The following is a 20,333-nucleotide window of genomic DNA, read 5'->3' on the forward strand; positions in this document are numbered from 1 at the left end:
GTATTATTTATTTTATTTTATTTTTTTAATGATTTTTAGTATTATTTAAATATTTTTTTTTTTCCCTTTTTTTAGTATTATGTTTTTATTTTAATTTTCCTAAGATTTTTATGGTTTTTGTGTGCAGTAATTATACAGGACAGGTTAAGTGTGAATGAGGGAGACGGGGGATGACATGCAGCAAAGGACCGAAGGTCGATAACCAACCGACGGCTGCAGCAGCAAGGACACAGCAGGTGAGCTACTGGGAGACCACATAGTTTTATTACTTAAAAAAACATCTTTGTCTGGTTCAGAGTACTGACTTGGTTTGTATCGTCACTTTTTCATTGTGTCACTATTGGATTGACCAAATATTAGTTTTTCCTATCCGAGTTTGAAATTGTTCTCACAGATTGTGAGGAAAAAAATGCAAATGCTGTGCGCCACTGAACGCCACTTCCTGTCAAGATGAAGAACTCTTTAAACTGAATCATATGTTCAGGTCCAGAGTAAATTCTCCAGCACCCTTCACATACTGATTATTGTTTCTATGAACTGAACACTTTTAGAAGTTCACTTTCACCCATCAATAAGGTTTATTTTTGATAACTGACACCACGGGTGGAAAACCCTCAGACTGAGCCACGACATGTTTGACCAGGTTTGCAAAGAAAAGAAGAGACAAAGGACACAGACGAACAATTGAGCAGGAGATTTATTTTGTGAGCACTGTTCACTTCTTTGCTGCCTCCTTCTGGAGCTTCTTCACCTCGTGCTTGATGATCTTGTTCCTCTGCAGAAACAAAAACAATCAGAGCATTAATTTAAAAACACTCAGAATCACCACATGTTTCACTGAGACTAATGGAGCCTTTAAAGTCCAGTGACTCTGGGTGTTACATCAAGCTGCAGCCTGGAAAATTAATCACCACTTTCATGTGTCTGCCACAGACTGAGCACTGATGCTTCCACACTGGCACAATTAAATCACACTGACCCTTCATTAACTTTATCAGCTGCAGCTGTTCAGTCAGTCAGCTGTGAAAACACTGATCACACTGAGGCCGACCTCACAGAGCAAGACTGACATGACCAGGGTGCATACGACAGCTGGTACACACACCAACATGTTTGCCCGTCACATAAAAGTATAAACCAACAAAATGTTTTTACATGATATTTTCAGGTTGTAACATAGAACAAAAAAGATATTTTTTATGTCCTAACACAAAACTTTTGTTGGAAAGGTTTTTGTTATTACGTGAAAACATCCTGTTACATCATATCAGTATCATAAAAAATATGCTATAATCTGATACTGATCTTTTTTTCTGGCCTTGGCGGTCACCAAACTAAAATTAAGGACGCTATACTAATTACATCACATAAAATGTGAACAGAGATTCCCGAACAACTAAAACTGATTAAGCTCAACAAAAAAGACTGGAAGCTTAAAATAAAAACTTTTTTTTTTTTACAGTAAAAATGAAACAATAGGCACATTACCAACAGGGAAGAGGAGTAAACACACTCTTAACTAGTAAATAAAGTAAAGAAATGTACAGCTGACACTGACTTATATTCTAACAATCAATACATGTTTCCCTTCAGTCGTCTGCATGATTTAAGTCTGACTGTGGTGATGTGTGTCTGTGTTACACCTACCATCCTCTTGGCCTTCATCACCTTGTAGCGGTCAAAGTCAGACATTTTGGCCCTCTGTAAAGACAACCAAGAAGAGAAGGTCAGAGATTCAACCTGAGTGGTTTACTTTTCTAACAAGATTCACCTCAGTTCACTTTTAGGAAAGATGGACAGTCAGGAGTTGTTGCAGTCACACAGATCGTTGAGCCACAGTGGTACGGGGACACAATATTGTTGTCACATGAGAATATAAACACTGCTGACACAGAGGTGGTGTTCAGCAGCTGGATGCACATTTTATGCTAAGTACTAGTTTGCTACTTAAAACTGACTTTCTTCCTTGAAGATAAATTGTCCCTGCAGTTTAACATTTACATGTTGATGCACACAGTGTGTTAGTTAGATGTGACAATTAAGTTATACCATCAGGTACAAACAGGGTCAAAAATAAAAACCAACCAAGCGCAAAATGACTTGGCGGGTAACTAAGGCTGTAGTCTTTCTGGTGTGTTCAAGTGCAACTTTTTGGGCGAGACACAGGTGACGTGAGACAACGCAACAGTTGGTTTTTGTTGTAGCTGGTTCTGTTATGTCAGTTTGGTGAGTCCTCACACACACACACTAACAGAACAGCACTTCCACAGTGAAAGTGACCATGTGGAGCGCTCCTAGTTCTGCAACTATCGTATGAAACGTCAGCTGATCTGCTGAACTATCACAACACACCACTGCACCAGTTGGGTTTTAGTGTGTCCCACCCAGCACACCATCAGAACATGTTCCTATCCTAAATACAACCGTGCTGCTCAGATTAACCAGGTGAGATGAAAGTCTTCACCTGCTCATGACCAACTTAGTCATCACAACTACCTGAGCTGTAACACTAACTGACCGTATGTAAAAGAGACATTTTCTAGTGTACAGAGACTTAAAATTTATTTTATGTGTATCCAATTCTCCCAAATAATATTAAACTGACAATTTTTACCTTCAGTTCACAAACCCAAACACACAGCAAAACTACAACTGAGTGAAACCCTACATGGCAAAAAATACAACAATTTATCTGATACAAAAGCCACCTTTTCAAAATCTCCAACATCACCTGTGATGATTATTAAATAACAGGATAAAAAACAGAAGCTGCTGCTCACAGGATGTAACTGTAACATAAGCCCACACATGCCAACCCTTCCTACATCTAATATGCTGATAAGGAGCAGAGAATGAAACATTACCTTCTGTCTTGCCTCGATCTTCTTGGCCCAGCTGCTTTGTGCCCACTTCTGGTTGACCTCGGCCTTTTCCCAGGCTCTCCTCACAAACTTCTGGCGGGCACTGTGAATCATAACATACAGTCAGAACCTCATACAAGAGGCATCTTAAGGGTTTCAGGACATGCAACCACTTTACAACAAAGAGACACCAGATTCATGTTCATGTAGGAACTCTAAAACCTGATTTAAGGTTGGGTGTGTGACACTTTTGAAGAGTGTCGCTTGGCAGAAGCGACGGATTGACAAAAAAAAAAAGTAGCTTCACACTGCCATGTCCTGCACCTTGAAAATTTAGCTATGTCGCAGATGACCTCATATTTTATCGCACAATGTGGTTGGTCATGTTGTATTGTCGCCGGTGAGACAGTATTATAAATCCGCACCGACTCTGACCTGCTTAAATATGTAAAGTCACAGCTAAGGGCAAAAAAGTGGCTTTGACTTAGATTCCCTGTGAAGATGTTTTAATCTTGTGTTGTGAAGCAATGAAATATAGCACTGTGCCCAAGACCAATTTCCCTTTGGGGACAATATAGTTTATTTTACATAATGACGGGTGACAGGTTGGTTCTGGTACTGAGCTTTACGGGCACGAGTGGGTGCTGGTTTTCAAAAATGGACCAGAACAAGAGAGGTGATCTCCATCAGATCATACTCACCTGTGGGGTACTTTGATGACGTAGTCTGTGAGCTGCATGCACTTGAAGGGCATGGACTGCCTCTTCACGCCTGTGCAGGGTCCATCAACAAGAGCCTGAGAAGCACATGAAACAATCAGTATGAACAGGTCACGTCACACAGAGTGAAGCCAACACTGATCAATACATTGTGCTCCAGAGTGCTCACCCTGTTCTGGTCGATGACATCTACGATGGCCACCAGCTTGCCTGCATGGGGTCCGAAAGAGACGTAGGCGACACGGCCGATCTCAACGAAGCGTTTGAACACCTGAGAGAGACAGCGGAGAGCCAAACATCAGACATGTCTGCCTGTACTCTGACAGTTGGGCACAGCACCACCTCTGTGATAATATATCTACCGACACACAACACAACATACAGGCTATATAACACATAGTCAACTCTACAGGTTAGCTAGGAGGCTGAGGAACTAACGTTACCAGACCTATAGCACCCGTCTCACCAAGCTAATGCTAACTAGCTATTTGCTAATGTTTCTGCTAACGACTTCTGCTCCGTTCACAAAACGGGACCTTGCTCAACATGTAGGTATAAATGTATTTAAATAAATCAACATAGTAAGCGCGTGATATTTATTTAATGAGTATTCTGGGAACCAAACAAGGTAAATGTGTTCGGTTAACCGAGCAGTCCTCGGCCCTCTCCGCCGGATGGACCACGTTGTAACGCGGGCAGAAGCCGACATCTTACAGACATCGCGTTCAAACTAATAATAATCTCACAAGTCTCAATAAAACACTTCATTAATATGTGTATAAGTGTGTTAGCAACACACACGACTCGTGTTGTCCCAGAACTATGAAGTATATGTAAAAGAAATTCGACTTAGAAATGCTAAAGTATTCATGGCGAACTCACCATGATGGCAGTCCGGGAGCAGAAAGGACGTTACAGCTTCCGCCTGGCGCAGATACGGCTTCCGCTTATACAGTACGCATGCGCGGTCTGTAATTTGTTTCCTAGTGTTTCAGCTATGTATTTTTGGCTTTTGACAAAGTAAAATATTAAATTATTATCATTACTATTATTATCATTTATTTTTTATACAAATTACGTTACAGATTTATTATAATTTTTAAGCACTATTTCCAGTTCACTTTCTTGTTTTTTTAATTAACATTCTTTTCTTTAAAAAAAAAAAAAAAAATCAAATCTTGTTTTTAATTTTCTCTTTTTAATTTTTTTTGGGTCATTTATTATTTCGTTGCTTATTGCTGTATAATAATAATATAATTATTATTTATCATTATATATTAATTATTATTATTATTATTATTATTATTATTATTATCATTGTTATCATTGTTATCATTATTAAAGCACTACTTCCAGGTCATTTTCTTGTTAGTTTTATTTTATTAACATTCTTTTATTTTTATTTTTAATAATTTTTTTTTTTTTTTTTTTTTTTTTTTTTTTTACAAATTTTCTTGTTTTTAGTTTTCTCTTTTTAATTTTTTTTGGGGTAATTTATTCTTTTGTTGCTTATTGCTGTATAATAATAATATAATTATTATCTATTATTATACATTTATTATAACATGTTTATTATTATTATCATTATTATAATAAAAGCAACCTCAGGCATAAACTACTTAACCCTCCAACAACAACTGTTGGGTAGAAAATGTGTTGAACTTTAACCTGATTGAGCTATCCTCTCCATCACTTTAGGTATGTTATGCTAAAAAAATTCCACCAGATGTCGCTGTGTCTTTAAATAGTCTGCCACTACAGTTCTTCTTCTACAGTGAGTAACAAAAAGGGTCACCACAGACATGAGGGTAGTGTGTGGTGGGTATTATTGATCATCTATAGGTCAGAGGTGACCTGTAGCTCAACAGGTAGAGTGTGCTCCCCATGCAAGGTGAGCCCTCTGCAGTGACACAGGCTCAACTCTGGCCTGCAGCCGTTTGCTACATGCCTCCCCCATTCGCTTTAATTTAAGGTGTTCTGTAATAAAGGCAAAAGCCCTAAAAAGTAATATTAAAAAAACTTCTTTCTGCTTCTAATTCAGCCTCTTCCTCTGGTGCAAGAAGTGTCAATACATGTCAAGGAAACTATAAACAAAGAGAGGTCAGGGCGACAGTGACAGCGTTAGAGGAGCCATGCTACTGTTCTGGGACATACAAGTCACACTTTCACCCATCAAATCTTTGTTGTTCCAACTTTGACTGAAACATCCTTCCACCAGATTAAAAACACACATTACCTGATGTTGGCTGACATTTTGAATCTAAACGTGCGCCTCGTTTTCCTTGTTAATGGTGTCCACACAGATCACCTCAGGAGGTGGTCAGAGTTCTCTTGGAGTGTTCACATGTGGGCAAAAAATGCTGAGTCACTGCTCTGAGTCCATTTGGGGGGCTGAAAAAGACCAAGTGTGAAAGCACCCTTTATGTTTCCCCTTCTGTTCCTGAGATATGATGTTGAGTAACGGCCAGAAAAGTGTTTCATGCAGAACACTATGATGTCACAGTGAAGCTGACCTTTGACCTTTTGGATATGTCATCACTTCATTATCATAATCTTATCCTATTAGATGTTTCTGTGAAATTCTGTCATTATTAGTGTATGAGTTTTTAAGTAAGGCCCAAAACGTTTTGAGGTCACAGTGACCTTTGACCTTTAACCACCAAACTCTAATCAGTTCATCTTGTGTGCCAAATTTGAAGAAACTCCCTTAAGGCTCTCTTGAGATGTCAGGTTCACAAGAATGGACTGAACTGTCCCTTTTACATTGGAAACTTTGTTTGCAAATAAATGTCAGTTTTGTCTTCTTGCATTTTTTGTTTCGACGTCCCAAATGTTACGCACCACACTGCCATCGTCTCGTGGTAGATGAAGGGTAAACGTTTGGCCTCTTGTGTCATAAAGAGAAGAAGCAGACGCGTACACAGACTGAACAGCTTGCATTGCCACCAGCAAGACTTTCTTTAATAGTGATGGCCAACGTAAAAAGTGTGACACAGCCACCATCACTTTGAGTAAAGAAAACAAACATGGTGGAGCAATGAAAAGATAAAACAAAGCACTTATTTTTTTAAAACCTTCTCTTCCTTCGACACAAACTTATAAAAGCAACTTGAGAACTGAAGTCACAACACCAGAGCGATCCACAAATAATACTTTTTTTTTTTTCCAAGTAGGCAACATGACAGCACGACATGGTCAAATGGTTCAGGGGCAACCTTTTCCCAACACAACACATTCACAGAATCCTTCCTGGTAGAAAACAAAACAGAACATAGGAAACCAACTGAATGATGGGAAATATCTAGGAGGTGCCACTCAATAAAAGTCTGTAACAAATAAATAAACGTGTGAATAACACCATGAGTCCAACTGAGCAGCTGCTGGGATCAGCCCAGAACCTTGTAAACACAACACCGTCTGAATATGTTCTAATGACAACAAAATAAAATAACAGCACTCTTCTGAAAACATTACGCTAGCTACATCGATCAAAGATGGATGGAAACCGAACATCAACACTTGGCACTTAAGAACTGAAATGAAATAATAAACAAACATTCCTCAGTGGGTTAATGTACATTGTTGTAAACAACTAAATGCCGACTCTCGGCACGATAATAGACAATCAGTTTGGTTGGTGTTTGGCGTACCAAGACTGTGTCACCATGAAATGACGTGTACTGTGTCCAGTGTTATGTTTTCCCTTTAAGTCTGTAACATTGGGATCAACATGTCTGAGCTGACACTGGCTTGTTTTATAAATACCGATCAGAATGGGAAGAATCTCGGATGGAAACCCGGCGAATCGGAGCTGGAGAGAGAAACGCAGCTTTGAAGCTTGATGCTTTTAGATCCCAGGATTGCAAAGTATGTGGTTTCTGCATCTTAGAAAGAGAAACTGCAAGGCACTGAAAAATCTGCAGATAACGGTAACGACCAGTTACCTCGACATCATTAAATCCAGTGAACATTATGGCCTAACGGGTTCTAATTTGGTCCAGAGGGAGAAGAGAGGTGTCTGCAGCAAACAGGTGGACGCTAACGTTTTGGCAGTGCCAGGCCAAATCTAGCAGTAGCATTTATTTTAGGACAGAACTCCATCTGCTTCATCCACCAACTGATAATCCTGGAGACTTCACTATTCCAGCATTAAAGAGCAACTTTGCTATTTTTCAACCTGGATCAAATGTCGCCGTGTTTTTGAGTCTAAGTCACTAATTGGACCGACAAGTTTTGTAAATGGTCCAGTGTTTAGCAGGAGGGCTGCAGCTGGTGGCAGCAAAAACGACTGCCATGTAAACACTTAGGGCAACTGAGCACCGTCAGTTTGTGTCCACCAAGGCCTCGATAACACAGAACGAGTTGCGCAGGTTGCAAAACGTGAGGCGTAAAATATAATTTAAAGTCTTGTGTGTGATTTATCCTGACTTCATATGAGCAGAGGAAATCTCTGCTAGCTGCTAGGCTAATTTATACAATGTAAAATGCCATAGGCTTGTGCTAATAACGTTAGCATGTTGTATTTGTGGGGAAAATGTGTCCAGATAAAGACAAGTGTTTGTTATAGTGAAGCTGATTTGTGTTTGAAACTGTCTCTATTAAGCCATGTTTAATGTGTGTTTAATGTGTTTTGAATCAACTAAACTTTACAGCACTTCACAGAAACCCTGCCGCCAACTAGTGTTTTGGAGGTGTAACTGCAGAGTGACACAGACACACCACTGCACAAGTATAGATCTGCCTTGAGTGTCTGAGAACTTATGAAAATGATCCATACAGGGATACATCCCCTTTTGTCTAACCAGAAACAGCCTCAAAATCACCATCACCAAATCCACCAGACTCCATTCACATAAACAGCAATTTTAGCATGTACAGAGTCAGTGCATTTTCACTTCTAACTGGGTGACTTAAGGGTTAATTTCAACCAAAGCAAACTTCGTGATTGTTGAAACAGTGGGAAATGAACCAGGACAGCTTGTGTGACTTTTATTTTGCTCCTGTGGACTTTGAATCAAGCGTGTTCTACGATGATAAAATTACTGTTTTTGTAAATGGGGTCCGGAGGTGTTGACAGCAGTGATTTTGAGCCTGTTTCTGGTTTAAAAACAGAGATCTTACTCATCAACAACAAGGACTATGTCTGTGAAGACATTGATAGTGACAATCTGAGCCTGTCAGTGGCAAAAACAAACACTTTCAGCGGACGTAAATTCACAGTGCTCAATTGCACATCGAAGTCTGTTTCTCTGCTGCTGCCTGCAGTGATCTCACTAAGTACGGCACCAGTCTCAAAACTGTTGCTGCCATGAGTCACTCAGACACAAGAACATGAGAAAAAAGGGTCCAGGCTGAAAAATACTGAAGTTACTCTCTAAGAGGATGAACTGGGTCGGAATATCTGAAGGACACAGCGAGCGTTTATCAGTTCAGTATCACTAGTTTAGAACAAACATACATTGTCGTAACTGAACTGAAACATTACAAAACAAACAATCACTGATTTAAGCAAAACATGAATCGTTTTACATTCATGTATCTCTCGCTGGGCTCAACTTTACAGGCGAGTTTCAGACTCAAACTAAACTGAAAACTTAGGGCATCCTGCGCCTACCAAACAGTCATGAAAAGCCAATTGTTCTTAAATTAAATGTGTATCAGTTCACTATACAAGAAAATATGGCTGTGGGGGGATTTATATACCGACACCAACAGAAGACTGACATGAAGCGAAGCATGACGGCTCTTCAGTAGACATTTGGCCAACAAACTGTGTGTGTTCCTTTATCCCCCTTCAAACAGATCACGCTGTCTAATGGCTAAATCCCAACAACAAAAGAATCAGATTGTTCACAACCCGCTCAAAATAATAGTTCTGATAACAGAACCGAAATAGAAAGAAGCCAAATACACATATGTATGGAGGGGTTGTGTGCGCTGTGTGTGTCTGTGTGTGGTACGTTAGAGTGCAAAAACTGTCAGGGGCTGGTAAACTCAAAAAATAACCCAAACCAGAACTGAGAGCTTCACCGAAAGAAAGAAGACAAAGTTCTGTCTGACAAAAGTGTGGATGTCAGAGTCACTTTTTGAGGGGCTGGTAGACTGAGGCGTTGGGGTCCAGGGAGGAGGGACTATTGTCCATGAACTTTGAGGAGTAGTGCGGGGTGACAGGGCTGAGGTTGCTGCCATCTGATGAGTAGGACAGGCTGGGCATCACTGCCATCACCTCTGCTATCTTCTGCTTCAGCTCCGCGATCTCCTGCTCCCTCTGGTGGATCTGGCCTAGATGAGGCGAGGAGACAAAGACAGTCATATCACAGCGGAGAGACGAGGAGGGACATTTGAGCCCTGTTTCCACCGAGCAGTCCAGTTCAGTTCAGTACACATTGTTTCTGTCTCCACAGTGAAAAGTTGTGGATGGTACCAACAGAAGCGTTCCTTAGCGTCCCCATGTTTGGTCCCCCCTCTGTTGGGGTACCTAGCACACAGATCTGGTACTAAAAGGTGGAGCTGTGAACACTGCAGTCTGATTGGTCAGTAGAGGACGGTCACTCTGCTCAGGGCTGAGCTGTGTCTGGTTTTGAGGCTCATGTAACCACTGTTCATACTGTGGAGAGTTTTATTAGTAAACTGTAACTATAAAATGAAAGGATGTTTTGCTGCCTCTCACAGCAGCTGGAGTCTGAGAAAAAATCACTTCATTCACTGGGCCGACTGCCGGCAACTTTTAAGGTGGAACGTTAACTTGTAATGTTACTCAATGCATGAGTTGATGAAGTGAATCCATCAGCACACCTTAAATTTCACTGTGACAACTTTGACCATCACTTTACTTTTTATATGACACACACTTTTAGTAATGACTTTAAAAATATAGATGAATTTGGAGCGGATTATGTGAAGGTCATATATTCTAATCCTCACTTCCTGTGGGCTACAGCAACACTAAACCCCTGAGCTTGCCTGAGAAGGACTAAATGCACAAAGCTGCTATTTTTAAATATCCCATGGAGAGAGACTCTCACTGCAGCCTGTTCTATTTTGTTGTGAAAATGTGGGCGTGCAGCCTCGTTCTGTGGACGATAAACCAGGTGCAGACTTCCATCTGTGTCACCGCTGATGAGGAAATACAGCGAGTGCTGGACGGAGCAGTGAATGACAACAACCCCGCCCACATTTAAGAGGACTGTCTGAACACACCAAGGGTCTAGGTGCCATGTCTGAAGGCTTACTGCTGGCTCCACTGGACTGAAAGGGTTTGGTGGAAATGAGGCATTAATCTGAAAGTAGCTCTGTGAACTGAATCCCTGACAGCTTCCCTGTGGAGGGGGGTTGAGAGATTCCTTCGTACATGTTGGCATATTGTCAGGCAAAATTGATTACATTTTCAATCATGGTATGTGATGACAGAATTGCTTGTTTTTGGTTATTTCAGCATCTTAAAACCCAGATAAATCAAACGTCTTCGGACACAAAAATCCTAGGAAAATCGATTACTGTCATAAAGTGATCCAATACCAGGACATTTAAATTATCATGCATTATTCCGATAATTAAAATTATAGTCATTAAATAGCGTTGGTAATACAAAGCCAGACTCTTTTATTGACTTAAAGGGAAATTTTGGTTTATTTCAACCTGTCTCCTATCGTCCTAAATTTGTTTCAAGTGACTAGTGACATAAAAATAATAGTTAGCATGTTAGCCGTTAGCCTAGATACAGCCGGGGCGCATAGTAGCGTCAGACCTGTTAAAACGTAAGTGAACGGGCAACCTTCAAGTGCAAAGTTAGTCCACTAAACAAGCTTTTTTTCCACAAAGACCGCCTCATATCGTTAGGATAAATGTCAGAGAACATATAGAAAACGACATGTAAACGTGTTGTCTTACCTTACCGGTGTGCTGCCATGTTTGTTTTCCAAAGCGCGGCCGAAATATATCTCACGAGAACAAGCAGCGATCTCATACCGTGCCTGAAATCTCGTGAGAACAAGCAGCAACAGCTGGAAGGCAGAACCGGACAGTAGCACTTAGCACAGTAGTACTTTTTGCCAGACTTCGACTTTGTGGAGGAGGAATTTGATTTTGCAGAGTTTGATGGCCGCCCTTATTTATTTGAGCCAGAAAACACTGACAAAGAGCTTCGTGAAATTGAAGAACGGAGGAGGAGAGAGAGAGAGGCGCAACAGGTAGAGGACGAGAGAGGAGGAATGGCTGCTGCAAGGCTGCGTAGCTCTGGAGATTGGTGGTGTACCTGTGAATGCTGTGCCCCAGTGCCCACAGAAGAGGAATGCCTCTGTTGCAAGGAATGGGACCGGCTGCAGCCTTATTTTCAAGGTCTGGATGTGACCGAGGACAAGACACCTCCACCTGGAGTAGTATCCAGCTGGGCTTTATCTAGAGCTCGTGAGATTTCAGGCACGGTATGAGATCGCTGCTTGTTCTCCCGATATTTCGTTATATAAAGTTAAAAAGCTATAAAGTTGGTTTGTGAGCCGTAAATAAAAACGGAGAAGAAGAAGAACAACAACAGCTGTCTAGAAGAAGCTTCATTCGAAAACAGAAGCTTTGAATGTTAAAAAAAAAAACAACCCAAAACAGCTCTACATCAATAACTCACTGCCTCCTACCTTGTGCTATCTCCAGCTGCCTCTTGGCGTCTCCCAGTGCAGAGAAGAGGTCCAGTTTGATCCTGGTCTCAGCACTCAGGCTGTTCTCCAGGTGCTGGGTCTTCTCCTGCATGGCTGACAGCGCTGACATCAACACCTCTGTGTCCTTCTCATTCTCTTTATACTTCCTCAGCTCCTGCACATCACAGCAGAGGGAAGAGACATGAAGTGAGATGAAGGTGCAGAAACATTTACTCCTCGAGTATATTTGACGCTAATCAAATATTATCATAAATGACTTAACAGCATCATTTTCTGAACAAAGCTGAGCTACATGCCTAATGCATCACAAGCACAGGGGGTCTAATCGTTTAATTGCATCACTTACTCAAATTAAAATGTCATGTAATTTTAGTGAAGTGATCACATTTGTTGTTGTTAGAAATTCAAGTGCAGCAGCAGCTTGTTAATGAGAGCGTATTCCCAGCTACAGTCACAGAACTCAGATGATGTATTTTAGTCTCTTTAATGAGCCAGGAAGTCACGATCATGAACCCAACGAATTATCTTATCAGAAAATGAGTCATGCTGTTCCTCCTCACCTGACACTTGCCCTCCAGATCCCTTATCTGCTCCTCCTTAAGTTTCATGTCCATGCTGAGCTTCTTACACTCCGTCTCCAGCTCTCTGATGCGACCACGCAGAGAGTCCGTCGACTCCACTCTGTTGGCCACGAGACAAAAACAGCAAAAGGTTATATTAGTAAAAGTTCCCTTTGATGACACAAAGCTTGGCTAGATACACTCATCTAACGAGCACCTGGTGGCAGCAGCTAATGCCACGGCTCTGGCAGCAGTGGCCTCCTCCATCTTCTTCCTCTTCCTCTCCTCGGCCAGCTGTTTCTCAGCGAGGGCTCGAGCCTCCTGCTCAGCCTTCAGCCTCTTCTCCAGCTGGGAGATGGTCTGCTTATCCTTCTGCTTGGCCTGGACGGCACTGTGGAGCCTGAAGTACAGAGAGGAACATGGTCAACCTGGCTGGATCATAAGATGAACACACTTTGCACTTCCACTGCTGCAGTCTCTGTCTTCCTCCTGGTTTGGTGGCAACTATGACTCAAATTCGACAATAATGTTTGCACATACAGCCACGATTTAAAGTGGTTTAACCTTCAGGGTTGTTCACTGATAACAAACCATTACCATGACACTAACAGAGACAGCAATGTTTGTACACCAAGGCTCTTCACTGATAAAGGTTATAGACGTAATACCCTTTCAACTCCTGGTGCTGATCTGTTTTCTGACACAGCCTGGCAGTCACAGTTGATTTGCTACATCTTTTTACCCTGACAGCAGTGTACGCCAATGACATCGAATTCACCAATGAAACAATGACCTCACATGAGCTTTTTTAATATCGTCATAAAAAATGTTCTGCTGCAGCCACATACAGCCAGTAAATTGTGCTTTTAACGGGTCCAGTGAGCTCCTCCATAACTAAAGTATAGTCAGGCTTCACCTTCAGGGCTTCCATTATCAAATTATGTTTGTCTCTTTTATCATTAAAAGTTGAATCACACGGACAACATACGACAAACTGTGACTGCTTTTTGTGGCGTTTTATTTTGTGAAGAATTTGCCATTTTAATGGAGTGCTCGCCTCCCCACATGCAAATGTTCCACCATTGCCACATCCTGGGCTTAGCGCCCAGCGACCTTCCTCAACATACTGACAAGAAATTTATTTACGGCATAACGGCATAGGTGAGTATACCGTGTGAGTATACTACCCATGTACCCACTTGTTCTGTAGCAGCTCGTTGTCCTGGCGGAGCTGGCCCAGTTCAGAGCGTAGGCTGCGGTCCTGGCTGCTCAGAGAGGAGAGCTGACTCCGCAGCTCTGACTCCAGCTGCCTGTTGGCCTGAAGATCTGCCTTCAGACGCTTCACATCCTGCTCCAGCCTGTCAGAGAGAAACCACGACAGAGGCAAACACGTCTCCTGTCACCAGTATAGGAACAATTACGTCATTATTGTGTGCAGGATGACGACTGTGAGAGTAAGCAAAGTCGTCTTGGCTTTTATCCATCAATCAAATGTTAAAGTGAAACCAAAGAACAAACCCAGTGAAACTGATGCTGGAAGACATTTACAGCTCCGCGTTAACAGAACGTCAGAGTGTGTCTTACCGTACGAGCGCGTCCGGCTTGCCCAGCTGGTTGTTTGGGATGCAGTTCTCCACTGGATCCTTCTGCCCCTTCCCCGCCCCCTTCTGCTTCTTCTCATTCTTATTGGTGGAGGAACCCGGCGGCACGCTGCCATTTGAAGAACTGTGATTCCGTGGAGACGAGTTGGGAATGTTACCCCCGCCTCCGCTGGCATTTTTGTAGTTCTTCCCCGTCCCCCCCACTTCCTCTTTGGAAGTGGAGTGTGTGTTGGCGTCAGCGTGTGTGTTCTCTGCTGCCAGGTCGTTATTCAGTCTCTTTGCTCCGACGTAGTTCTCTATGTACTCTGTCTCCTGTAGTTTGGAGTCCAGTGCGTGTATAATACTGTTGTTATTGATTCCAATTGTGTTTTGTTTTTTGCCCTCGCGCTCTTTGCCAGTACTGTCCTTCCCTTTTTCCCGGTACTCCAGTTCTGGTAGCGGGACTGAGGTGCTTTTCTTTCCAGGAGGTGCTCCGTTTTGGGATAGTACTGCGGGTTCTACCTCGGAGATCCCTTTAGCTAAAGCAGCTGGAAGAGAACAGATGTAGACGGTGTTACGAGACACATACAGATGTTCCTGACATTAACCAAAAGCCAAGGCAAACCAGAAACATATTTGACCATAAACACAGACTGAGTGATGGTCTCTGTGAGTGACACAAATCAGAGAACATCCCTGACAAGATTCATATACAGCAGGGACAATCAACTTGCTTTGCCTGGGGGCCAATTTTGCAAAATGGCAGGAGGCCAGGGGCCAAATGCAACAGCTCTGCACAGGTCAGGTGTGCACAGGGACATTTCTAGAAATTGAGGACATCTGGGGCATGACCGGGCCTCTGTCAGGGGCGTCTGGGTGGGTGTTCTCCTGGCACCTATTTCTCAAAAACAAGCTCTGTTTTGATGCTTTTTATTCACTCTTTTTGTACAAAAAGTACAAAAAAATCCCAGTATGAATAAATGTATTCTCATTATCAGACAGAAAATAGTTGTGGGGCCACCCAGCACCCTATCAAGGGCTGGATATGGACCTCGGGCTGTGAGTTGAGTATCGCTGATATACAGCTTCATGCCAGCAGGCTGTTACAGGAATACTTGGCTGCTTTCAGTTAAATACAAAACAGACAGAAAAAAATTGGGGTGCTTTTACACCAAACCTGTTTGATGCAACTCAATCAACTCTGGTGCATTTCAGTGTTTGGTTTGGGCTGTGTCGGCCAGTGTGAAAGCTGGCAGCTGGCAGAACTCTAGTACGGACAAAACATCCAGGCCGAGACACCTGAAAAACTAAGGGTGCTGTCAGCCCTAGAGTGGTCTCCTTTGGTCTGAATCAGGGACTCATGTTGTTCCAAAGTTGTATAATTGCCTAGAGTTGGTTGGTGTTCTCACGGCAGCATTTACAAGAGGACCAGATCAAATGCCTTGTGTGAGAAAGCTGCTCTTGATTGGTCAGAATTTCCATGTGGGAAAAATCCAGGAAGTAAAGCAAACGTTGAAGAAGAGTACACTTGCAAGATAAATGTGACACTTTCTAATGTCACAATGGAGGGACAACTACGCAGGTTGATTTTAGCGCTGCTCATCGTGGACTATATTGCTGTCATTGTTCATTTTAGTCAAACCATACAGTTTGAAAACGAGGCGCGGCTCCAACTAGAAAACAATGTTTTGATGCATTGGATGTGCTGAATGTGCATATTAAGGCAGTACAGGAGGAGGTGCACATTAATAATCCTCCAGGACTGTAACATGCTCATGTTTAACCCAAACAATGTGTCATGTGACTGCAGTTGCTTCACATCCAGGTCGGAACACCTTCTCACCACAAACCAACTGCACCAGAGTTCCTTTGGAACCGGACTGAGGGGGCAAACAAACCTGAATTCGACTGAACTGAACCAAGTCTTTATAAATAATTTTTTCCTCCCTGGATAAAACTGCAAATTCTAGAGTGGTCTTTTACTGTGACCATCCCAAGGCACACCTGTGTAGTATCGTTATATGACACACCTGTCGGGTCGATGGATTATCTTAAAAACGGAGAGGTGCTCACTGACACTGATTTTAACAAATTTGCAACCATAATTTGAGAGAAATTAGTCTTCTGTGTGCATTAAGAGTCTTAGATCTTTAACTTAAAGCTCTGAAAATTGGAGCAAAAACAAAAGCGTTGTGTCTACATTTGTGTTAAGTGATAACAAACCCCTGTCATCCTTGTTCCCAGTCAATGAGTGAACTAATGGCACAGTCTCTACTGTCTGTTCTGTAGTACGATTTGTGTTTTTGTGTGTGTGTGTCTCACCCTCCTCTGCCTCCCTCTCCTGTCTCTGCAGCATCTGTTGCTCCGGCGGTAAAGCCTGCTGTAGAAGCTGCATGTAGAATTCATTCTCCTTCTGCACCTCCTTCTGTTTCCTCAGTCGCATCTTGTAGCTAACGTAGCTCTTAAAGCCGAAGCCCAGAGTCACCACAGGGTAGCCGATACTGGGAGGTGAAGAGAAACACAAAGTTATCTTCCTTTTTACCATTTATCATGGGCATTAAAAGAGCAATGTGTGAGGTTTACCAGTGAGCAGCGAAGGGTCGACACAGGTCTACGTGAAAGTTCTTCAGATCTTTGAACCGTATGGCAGCTTCGATGTACACAAACAGGATCCACAGCGATACAGTAGGTAGACAGACTCCTCTTTCTGCATGAAAAAGTAAGAGACAAGAAAAGACAAATCAGCCCTCTTGAGTCTAGTGCTGGGAGAAACTTGGCAGCTGTGAATTTCTTGTGAGTCTTTTAAGGTGAAAAGTAGCCGGTGCACTGGCAGAAAAATAAAGAGTCCACAGAAAACTTGGACTAACCTGTGTGCCAGACATACTGGACCCATACGTAGGTGCTGGCAGCGAAAAACAGCCATTGGACTGGGATGAAGAGGAGGCAGATGATGTCCGACGTAAACGCCACACATACGAAGAACACAGAGAACGCCTAGGTGAGGTAGAAAGAGGCAGACAATTAACAACTGTGCAGGATTGCTGTAGCATGTGTGCACACAACTGACCCAAACACACTCAAAGAAAACTTGTCTTACTGGTTCTCCATCCACCACTACAATTTTTAACAAGCATCTCAGCTCTGCAAACTGATCTGAGTGTTTCTTTGCTGCATGAGGGTCATACGAACAGGCTCTTACCAGTCCCTGATATCTGAAGGAGTCGTAGACGCTTCGAATAAAAAGCCAGAAGGGCCACAGGTACTCAAACCTGAACTCCAGCACGAAGTCGGCCAGCAGAACTAACACCCACACTACCAGGAACTTCAAGTACAGGAACGTACTGTGTGAGAAAGAAGACAAGACAGAGAAAAAAGATGGAGAAAACAGTTAAACAGAATGACAAGAGAAAGGGACAAAGAGGGGAAACGACACAAGGTTTAACACAGGTGTCCAGACTTTTTTTGAATGAGGGCCAGATTAGATCATGTGACATAACTGGGGGTTTACTTCAAAAAATCACATGCAAATGACACTAATGCAATGGTTTTATATTTCAGTGACAAAGTATTCAACTTTCCACCGCTCATGAAAGCAGCAGCCCTTGCTGTTGACTTTGTTGTGGCCACAGGGCGACTGTGGCTCAGAGGTAGAACGGGTCGTCCACTTATCCGAAGATCGGTGGCTCAATCCCCGGCTCCTCCAGTTTGCATGTCGAAGTATCCTTGGGCAAGATACTGAACCCCCATTTGCTCCCAATGGCTGCTCCATCAGTGCGTGAGTGTGTATAAAGGGTTACTGAGTAGCAGGTGGCACCATGTATGGTAGCCTTGGCCACCAGTGGGTGAATGTGACATGAGGTGTAAAAGCGTTTTGAGTGGTCGGAAGACTAGAAAAGCGCTGAACAAGTTCAGTCCATTTACCATTCACCATGTCTGCTACCTAGCAGGAAACACCTGGTGTCAGGTGGCTGCTTATTTGCCGTCTATCTATGAAAACACACTAGTTCTGCCTGAGTAATTTCTACTTGGTGCATGTCTACTAACTGTAGGACTGTCCTGCCATCGTGAGGTGAATGAACAAAAGTGATCTTGCTTGACTTGTAGTATATTTTGAAAGACAGGTTGTCGCTGTTCATGAACTGAATTTTCATTTTACGCTGTCTCAAATGACATCCAACCGTCTGTTATGGGTTGGAATAAGCTACGGACAATGACCACAGCTGCATTTTATTGACTGGTGAGTCGGGAATAATATGAGGTGCTGTCCAGTTCCTGCTGGGGATCATTGCTGTACGCCGATCAGAGGCAGCTGCAGCGTGGAGTCGCTGCCCGTGTTCCAACGGGATGGTAAATGAACCACACTTGTATAGCACTTTTTACGCAACATGTCACATTCACCCATTCACACACACTCATGCACTGATGGAGCAGCCATCGAGAGCAATTTGGGGCTCAGCATCTTGCTCAAGGATACTTTGAAATGTGGACTGGAGGAGGCGGGGATTCAACCACCGATTTTCTGATAAGTGGATGACCTGCTCTTCCTTCTAAGCCACAGCCGGTGGAGCAGCCATCCAGCTGTCAAGGACAAAAATGCAAAGTTATCCTGCTTGATTAACCAGTGTTGTGTTAATTATGTAGTACATTTTAGAGGACAAGTCAAGGGTTGTTTAAAATCAGTCTGCAGGCCACTCAAGATGTTATTTAAAATCAAGAACACCAAAATGGTACATACGCTAGCTAATCACAAAATAAATTATGAAATCCAATTTGGACGTGACTGGTTCAGGTGGGATCACGACAATAATCAGGTTAACAACAGTCTAGTGTTCATTAGACATCTCCAGTGTGACTGCAGTGTTACCTGAGGTTCTTACTGAATATAAAGGTAGATAAATGCAGATTAAACAGTGCAGCAGTGAGCGTGCATACACATGTAGGTGTCACCAACAAGTCTAACAATGTGTTGGTGTTATCAAAGAAACTAAAACAGATAACAGCTGAGAGACATCTTGAAAAGCAGAGGAAAGAGAGGGTTAAACAGAGCATGCATGTGCAGGGTGTCATGTCTGGACATGCTACCTGAAGCACACCTGGTGTCCTATGTTTGGCTCATCATTAATCAATCTATAGGAAGAGGCTATTCATTTATGCATCTTCTTAAACTAAAGAGCTCCTGACATGTTCCAGTGAGCCTCATCTAACTCTGGTGCTTATTGTGTCCCTGCTGTGTTAACATTTAGACCTCTCTGCCAGACAAAGCACAGGTGAGCGCCCCGCCGCCGCCGGCGTCACCCCGCACATCAAAACGAGCGCCTCTGACACTGCTGCTGTCACAGCTCGAGCTTCATCATCTTCTTCACAAGTTCAACACGTCTGGTTTTAACTCAGCAGATTTACACTGAGCGGGACGTGTTAACATTCACACTGAGTCCCACACACACCTTTCATTTTGATTCAGCCACTGTTTGAATTAAACCATGACCGAACAGCACAACAGTAACGTTAGGCCTGACGGTTAATTGTGACAATACACGGGTACGTTCATTTAGCTCGGTGTGTGCAGCTCCAACCAAAGCTAGCTTAAATATACATGTAGCCTAGCCTGGCAGCGCTGTCTTGACATATGCAGCGAGGCGCCATTGTTATACAATAACGTCCCTCCAGCCCCTTTTCTCTACCTGCTATATATACCCTCGGTGATTCGGTTCCGTTTTAACGGCCGTCGGAGTTTGCTGCAGTCCGCATTGCGCCGCTTCATCCTCCCCCTGTTGATTCACCGGTGCTCTCGGTCTGGTAACTGTGACTGCAAATGTCATCCGCTCATCCTAACGTTCACACTTCTTCAATTATCCACCATTGTTGTTGTTTTATGAACATGAAACAAAGAAATAAATAAAAACAGTCCCGTGAAGGCCCTCCCCTTTTCACGACACGCTGCGTCGCCGCTGCCGACGTCTGA

At 42.8% G+C, this 20,333-nt stretch overlaps 2 protein-coding genes across 2 annotated transcripts; both read right to left on the reverse strand.

The window, feature by feature from the left end:
• Positions 1-679: 679 nt before the first annotated feature.
• Positions 680-4,574, reverse strand: rpl14 (ribosomal protein L14). Its single transcript, XM_033636356.2, has 6 exons — positions 4,463-4,574; positions 3,750-3,851; positions 3,563-3,657; positions 2,865-2,964; positions 1,648-1,701; positions 680-775 (listed from the first exon to the last, which is right to left on the reverse strand). Exons 1-6 carry the CDS (start codon positions 4,463-4,465, stop codon positions 716-718), a joined length of 414 nt encoding a protein of 137 aa, XP_033492247.1. The 5' UTR covers positions 4,466-4,574; the 3' UTR covers positions 680-715.
• A 1,932-nt stretch (positions 4,575-6,506) lies between these two features.
• Positions 6,507-20,313, reverse strand: maco1a (macoilin 1a). Its single transcript, XM_033637208.2, has 11 exons — positions 20,053-20,313; positions 17,571-17,712; positions 17,239-17,365; positions 16,955-17,078; positions 16,694-16,872; positions 14,376-14,919; positions 13,991-14,149; positions 13,009-13,191; positions 12,792-12,912; positions 12,211-12,385; positions 6,507-9,862 (listed from the first exon to the last, which is right to left on the reverse strand). The coding sequence occupies exons 1-11, from the start codon at positions 20,130-20,132 to the stop codon at positions 9,660-9,662; spliced, it is 2,037 nt and encodes a 678-aa protein (XP_033493099.2). The 5' UTR covers positions 20,133-20,313; the 3' UTR covers positions 6,507-9,659.
• Between the last annotated feature and the right edge of the window lie 20 nt (positions 20,314-20,333).

Source organism: Epinephelus lanceolatus, chromosome 16 (assembly GCF_041903045.1).
Source record: "Epinephelus lanceolatus isolate andai-2023 chromosome 16, ASM4190304v1, whole genome shotgun sequence".
Taxonomy (NCBI): Eukaryota; Metazoa; Chordata; class Actinopteri; order Perciformes; family Serranidae; genus Epinephelus; species Epinephelus lanceolatus.